The sequence below is a fragment of the Gracilinanus agilis genome, chromosome 4, assembly GCF_016433145.1.
Source record: "Gracilinanus agilis isolate LMUSP501 chromosome 4, AgileGrace, whole genome shotgun sequence".
Classification (NCBI taxonomy): domain Eukaryota; kingdom Metazoa; phylum Chordata; class Mammalia; order Didelphimorphia; family Didelphidae; genus Gracilinanus; species Gracilinanus agilis.
In genome coordinates this window covers 112,291,431-112,298,741 of record NC_058133.1, presented here as the reverse complement: position 1 = coordinate 112,298,741, position 7,311 = coordinate 112,291,431, and the positions used below count along the sequence as shown (strand labels likewise).

The following is a 7,311-nucleotide window of genomic DNA, read 5'->3' as shown; positions in this document are numbered from 1 at the left end:
GAAGAAAGAAAGAAAGAAAGAAAGAAAGAAAGAAAGAAAGAAAGAAAGAAAGAAAGAGGATAAGATGGGTGGAGGGATGGATAGATGAATGAATGAATGACTAGATAGATATATAGAGAGATGATAAAAATGCTTGGATGGATAGACCCAGATAGAGGGATGGAGATAGATAGATAGATAGATAGATAGATAGATAGATAGATAGATAGATGGATGGATGGATGGATAGATAGATGATAGAGCATTTATTAAGCCATTTCTATTTTTCCAGGCATTGTACTAAGGAACAGGAATCCAAATACAGAAAAAAAGATAGTCCCTGCCTTCAAAGAGCTTCCATTCTAATGGAGAAAGACCACACGTAAAAGGGCACTTTACAATGGAAGTAACCAGGTCATGGGGGCAAGGTAGAAAAACATTAAAAAAGGTTCATGAGCTGAGCTGGGTTTGACATGAGCACAGCTAGTGTGGAGGAGTACTTTCTCAAATGGTGTTTCTTGGACAATTGATGATTAAACCAATTCTTCACCCAGACCCATCTCTCCAGAAATATCAGAGAGGGGAACCTTATGTAAAAGTAACTCAAAAGGAATAAGCCCCAGAGCACAGAGAATCAAGGAAGACCTGGCTTCAAATCCTGCCTCTGGTGATTGTTACCTGTGTGATCTTGGGCAAGTCACTTAACTTATGTGGGCCTCAGTCTCCTTTTCTGTAAAATAGAACTTGATGACCATTGAGATCCCTTTCAGATCTGGATATATGATTCCTTCTTGCTCTGCATCTCTGGTTCTATCTGTAGCTATTTTCTCTTAGCAGAAAGATAATCTCCTTGGGGGGCAGGAACTGTCACAATTTCTGCCTTGATTTCTCCAATACTGAGCAGTGTCCTGGCTCAGTAACTACTCAGTAAATGCCGTTGGATAGTTGAGTCCTCTCTCTTCCTCTGGGGACCATGTCCTTTGTCCCCAACATTGCAATTACTGCAGCATTACAATAAATTATTTCTTTTGGAAAGAGCTCTATAAACATTAAAATAGTAGGTGAATGTGGCAATATATTTTAAGTGCCAAGACATTACAGCAGCATTCTTTGCTGTTGGTAATTTTTTCAGACTTTCTCAGTATTAAAATATGTCCCAATGGAAGAAACTTGTGCACGTGGGTGATCTCCTGAGGACAGGGTTTCATTGTTGTCCATTGCCACCCTTGTTGACCTTCTGGTGAGGTTCTGGTGTCTGGTAACCCAATACCTCCTCCCTGTCTTTTAAAAACACAAAGGCATCAGATGCATTTTCTCATCTGGGAGTCACGGCCTTTTTCACAAGCTGCAAGTTTAGCACAAAGACTTTTCACTTCGTAGAAGGGATAATAATGTGGTGGATTTTGTTTGTTTGATTTGGGTTTTTTAAACCCACACCAGCTGTCTTAGAACTAATTCTAAGACAGAAGAGTGACAAGGGCTAGAAAATTAGGGTTAAGTGACCTGTCCAGGGTCACACAGCTAGGAAGTATCAGAGGTCAAATTCGGACCCAGGCCCTTCTGACTCCTGACCTAGTGCTCTATTCATTGTGCTACCTAGCTGCCCCAGTAATGTGGTTTTATCCAAAATGGTTGCTTGAGAGAAGTACAACCTACACGGGAGACTGTCTCAAATGCACTAAATTAGGTTAATTCTTGGACAATGCTCAGAACACACACACACACACACAAACACAAACATACTCATAAAATGTCTTTCTTGTGCTTTTCTAGGGAGACATAAAAATATTTAATGGGTACATTTTGTTTTTAAATAATAGTCAATTTTTATGATTCCCCCCCCCCAAAAAAAACTGTTCATCTAGAACAACCAAATACAGTGACCTTGTTATACCTTATCTGATAGTATATATTACCTGCCGTCCCCTCCCACATACACACATACACCTCTGCTACCTGGAATATGGAAGTATGTTTTGTTATCTCTTTTTAATAACCAAGTTATTGGTCATTGTTATTACTTTACTTCCAACTTCCTTCTATTCTTTGTAGTTATTTTATCGTCCTCTTTATGGCTTCTTATCTCCAGGAGGATTTTAAAAGGGCTCAGGGAGACAACTTGACCAAGGTGGTATGTGATCCGAAGATGGCAGAGTCAGACGCTGGGGCCCAAGGCTGCTCCCTCATCCTGGCTCAATCTGAAGTCAAGCCAAGCTGCATGATCTTGGTTCTGGATTCCAAAGGTGGTGAGTAAATGGCCTCATCTCTTCAAATGGAACAGCAGGGCAAGGGAGGAATGGAACAGTGTGAACCAGGCCAGGCTCCCAAATTCACTAACTTCTGTTCCTAATTCCAGACATTTCCTACATGCTCCAAACCATGAATAAGCAGAAGTCTCACCTGGAAAAGGTAAGACCTTTGGCGTGATCTTTGAGGCCTGGGACTATTGTTGGTAGAAGCAAATGGCTTCTCTGGATCCTTCTCCCTACTTTCTCCTGACCTTCTCCCAGGGAGGGAAATCCTGGGTTGCTCTTCTCTTCTTAAAATAGTTTGATCAGAGGTACCAGTACCCCATTGAATTTGAGCCAAACCCCAGCTACCCTATTAAGGGAGGAATTAAAGGCTGGCACCAAAAGAAGGATCTATACAGTGATCTGGAAAGCAAAACCCAGAAGGTCAGACTTAAGGGACTTGGGGAAAACCTAAGAGGGAGCAGAAACAGGAGAGAAAAGAAGAGCCCATAAGCAAGTCTAATAAATAAGAATAAGCTACATTTTGATGTGATTATAACGTCTTCTTATATACATTCTCATTGGCTTCTCCAATGGAGTAAGTAGATCATGGAGGTGAAAGTATTGAGGGCCTGCTGGAGGGAATCTCAGAGTTCATCTAGGCCAACCTTCATTTTATAGTTGGGTAAACTAAATCCCAGAAAAGTAAGTTAGCTTACCTAAGGCCTCATAGCCTAGTTCCTTTGGAGGCAGTGTGGAGCAGTGGGAAGAGTTCTGGCTCTAGAGTCACAGGACTAAGGTTCAAGTCTTACCTCTTGCCTTCTCAATGGGTATAGGGGAAGGAAGAGAATTTGGACCTGAAAATAAGGTTTTTTTTAACCCTTATCTTCTGTCTTTGAATCAGTACACTGTATTGGTTCCAAGGCAGAAGAGCAGGAGGGGCTAGGGAATGGGGGTTAAATGACTTGCCCAGGGTCACACAGCCAGGAAGTGTCTAATATCAGAGGGCATCAGCAATAGTTCTGTAATTTGTGGCCTAAAAGAGTTATCTGGCAGCACTAGAGAAGTCCAAATGATTTGTCCAAAATTACTCAGACAAGATCTTTTGATTCTGAGACCAGGTTCCTAGCCACTCTATTACAATGCCCCTAAGTACAAACATAATTCCCCCCTCCCATTTTATAGATGAGGAAACTGAGGCTGGAGGGGTTTATAGTCCCTTGCAAAAAGACACATCACTAATAAATGGCAGGGGTGGAATTTGAACCTGGGTCATTAGAGTCCAAATCTTCCCAATATTCTAAGTGGAATGGCTCACAACCTTTATGTTTTTATTCCTTTGTCCCTGGAACTGTAGGTAAAAGATGAAATGACTGAGAAAAGAAAGGTTCAAGCTTCCAAACATATCAATTTATTAATCAATGAATGTCAATTATATTTCAAATCACACTTTGCCCCTGGATCTACTCCCCTCACACCCCAGCACACATGCATGCATGTGTACACAGGTGCTCGCACACACACAGAGGAACATTTAAAGTTGCTTTTATTTAAATATGACCGTAAGAATCTTTATATTTATTCCACCACACACAACCCAAGGCTTAGCCTCCACTGGACATAACCACTCACAGTCCACAACCTTGTCCTGGCCCCAAACTGTAAGAACCTGGAAGCTTTGGTTTGTCTCCCAGTCTTTATCCTACCTATCCTCCCATCCCATGAGTGATGAGCCTTTGTCTTTGCCCCATTGCTCTTAGTTAGGGATCCAGGACTTCCAGGAGGAAGACATCCGGAATCACCAAAACTATTCCCGAAAAACGCTGATTGCCCTGGTCACATCGGGTCTCCTGTTGGCGGCTCTGGGCACGGCTGGCTACTTCCTCATGAACCGTCGGAGCTGGAGCCCCGCAGGAGAGAGGCTGGTCAGTTCTGGGAGCTGGTGGGGACAGCAGAGTCCAGTCAGAGAGAAGATGGAGGTTTTGTGGGCTGGCCATCGCTTACTCATGACATCACAGCTATAGGGTCAGATCTGGAAGGAGCCTTTGAAATTCACATAGTCCAGCCCTGTCATTGTGAAAATGAATTAAACCGAACTACAGGGCAAAAGAAGGAGCGCCATGGCGACAGCATCAGCATCCCTGTCTCCACTGGAAATAACAGGCCTTCTCCGCCTCCCTACATCCAGCTTTCCCACAAGAGCAGGTGGTGGGTTGTGGGAGAGGAGAGTCCTGTACTCATTAGAGTCCAGCTTGTGAGAAAAAAACCTCTGCGTTTAGTAAATGGAAAGGAAGGCTAAAATCATGCATTCATTTCTACCTGTGGGGAAATCTACAGCATTAAGGTGGGAGCAGGAAAAGAGTAAGAGTCCCTAAAATCACCCAAGCTTATTTATGAAGCTGTTATATGCCAAGAGATGCTGCTAGGGCCCTTCTTTTGCCCCTCTGGTATCTAGTGGATGTAGGAATCACCAGCCAGTCTAAACTTCCCTGATCAGAAAGAGGTTGGGGCTGAGAGAGAGGGTTAAAGGGGAGTGAAGGCTCTGGGCTCATCTCTTTGGAAATTATTGAGTGTCCTGGTATTCTCCTAGGCCTAGCCTGGTGTGGAAATATTGCCCTGGCCAGGGGGACCATCCACGTCTCCCTGCCAGGCCAACCTCTTGAGCACACAGTGACACGAGTTGGTGCCTTTTTCCTCTGTCCCCAGGAGCTGGAGCCCTGACCTGTTCTTCAGGAAGAATGGAATCTTCAAATATATATAGATGTCAGCCCTCTCCTTCCCCATCTTCCTATTCCTCTAGCTCTTTGGGACCTGCATCAGTCCATATCATCCCTTCCTGTTTTGATAATATTCCCTTTATTTATATACTTCTCAGGGAGAAGACCACTATTACACGGAGAACAGTGGAGGCCAGGGCTACAGTGCAGGCCCCGGTGCCAGCCCTGATCCCCAGGAAAAGGCCAGTCAGAGCCGAGGGGCCCAAGAGAATGGGACCAACCAGGCCACGTCCAGCAATGGCCACTCATCAAGACAGCATGTGGTGGCTGATACAGAACTGTGATGAGACAGCAAAGGGCTTAACGATGGTGGGGCCAGAGAAAAAAGCTTCCTCCAGGAGACTTCCCCACCCTCACCTCCCTACTGGCCATGTAGCACCACCTCCCAAATTGACCTTTCTCTTTGTCATTGACCCTCTCTCTTATTACACACACCTTTCTCATGGCCCTTTGTTGGGTCGGGGGAAGGAATTTCGCTTGTTACTAAATGCCTGGGTCAATGGTGCCTCTCTTTACTGCTCCATGCAGAGTGCCTCCTGGGGGCCCTAACTCTTACCTTGATCTATTTGGGGTCAGAGCCCATGTATATAGGCTCCAAATAGAGACCAGGGCTCGTGGGCCATGAGCCAGGCTCCGGACAAATCTCTGTCCCTACTAGCCCAGAGAGTTACTTAATCTCCGACACATCGGTCTCTCTATCCACTGCTAATTCCTAGGAAGAGAAGAAAAGTTGGGGCTGTCAGCCCATTATTCAAGGGCTATTTCATCCATTTCTTCCTTTCTCGTAAGGAAGTCACATTATCCACTTTCTGTCCTTCCTGCCTGTGTATCAAAACTAAACGACTTGTTTTCCCCAAATGCTTCCTTTTCTTCTCCTACAAAACAGAATTGGCTGTCCCTGCCTTCTCTCTTAAGCCCAACATAGCTCAGCCAGTCCCTTTGTAAGCAAATGTGGCCCTCGTGCAGCTCTCTGTGAGACAGAGACTAGAACTAACCAGATTCTTAAAATTTATTTTGTCAACTCTCCTGCATTTGTATGTCTATATTCTGATGTGTGGAGATGTATCAATGACATCAAATTGTACTCAGTCTTGGCCTCCTCTGAGGAAAGCAGGTCAGGGCAGGAGGAATGGAGACCATAAATCTCTCCTTCCTGGGCACAGGATGTTGGGTCAAGGGGTTCAGGCCTTTTGCCCAGTCCCATTGCCTCTGGTTTCCCTGAGAAAGTGCCCAAACTAGGAAGGCAAGATGGCATTATTTCTGGCTGGCTCAGCCTTGACCCCCCGACCTCCAAAACCTAGCTCCTCCATTCCAGCCAAGGTCCTTTTCTCTAGCTCTCAGCAGTGTCTGTTTGTGCCATCTCCTTATAAACCTCACTCCCCCAGTTTCCCATCCCTCTGCACCCCTTTCACACCCAGCCCTCCTTCGGTCACCACCAAGTCAGCCTCTTGGGAGAAAAAGATAGACTAGCTTTGGAGAGGTAGGAAACAGGAGTCCCTGGGTTCAGCAGCCCTTAGGAGCATCACTTTCCAGAGGCAGGGAAGGGGGTTGTAGTTTTGTTTGTTTTTTTTTTCCACCTTGAAAAGTTTGTAAATACTGTAATTAAAGTGATAGTAAAACGGGTATGTTTCTATCACTCCTGCCTAGGCTTGTTATTCAGTAAACATTTGTTAAATGCCTTCTTGCTAGGTGACCATGGGAATAAAAAAGAGGCAAAAAAAATAGGATTCTTGCCTTCAATTCTAATGGGGAAAGGTACCAAGCAAAAAGTTATACCAGAGATAATGGTCCTGCCCACCTGGTTGATGGGAAGTGGGATACCCTGTTTGGAGAAGATTCTTTCTAGAATAGCCAGTCCAAGGGACATATGGGCTGAGGAGTCTCCGATTCCCTCCATTTGTCAATGTTCAGAGACCAAAAAAAGCCTAACTCCGAGGGGTGTCTCAGGAGGGCTATTTCTTCAGGACAGTGGGTATAATGCCAAGCTGGAGGGAGGCACTGCTCCTACAAGGCCCTGAAAATCCTTGGGTGGAAAAGTAGAAGGAAGGAGTTGTATGAGAATGACTTCCAAAGGAAAAATGGAAGGACTCATTGTTAAAATTAGATGCTATTGGTCTTGACAGAGTAACGGGCTGTGAGCACAAGGATGGCCGATACAACAAAGATTTTGGAGGTGCATGAGAATTTAATCTATACTATTACAGAGGTCTGTTTGGTGAGTTCTGGGTCTAATTTCTATATAGATCCCTAAATCGAGAGACTTTTTGGTGTCTGAAAAAAAATACAGAGGGAGGGGATAAGAAGCAAGGTCTTAGTGCCTTTTC

General features: G+C 44.6%; 1 protein-coding gene across 1 annotated transcript in view; it reads left to right on the top strand.

Annotated features, from left to right (window-relative positions):
• CD34 (CD34 molecule) overlaps positions 1-6,623 on the top strand; it is a 48,715-nt gene extending 42,092 nt beyond the window's left edge. The window contains exons 5-8 of the mRNA XM_044671861.1: positions 2,069-2,225; positions 2,336-2,388; positions 3,971-4,135; positions 5,086-6,623. Coding sequence (XP_044527796.1) covers positions 2,069-2,225; positions 2,336-2,388; positions 3,971-4,135; positions 5,086-5,271 — 561 coding nt within the window. The 3' untranslated portion in view covers positions 5,272-6,623. The remainder of the gene's footprint in view (positions 1-2,068; positions 2,226-2,335; positions 2,389-3,970; positions 4,136-5,085) is intronic.
• The last annotated feature ends 688 nt before the right edge of the window (positions 6,624-7,311 follow it).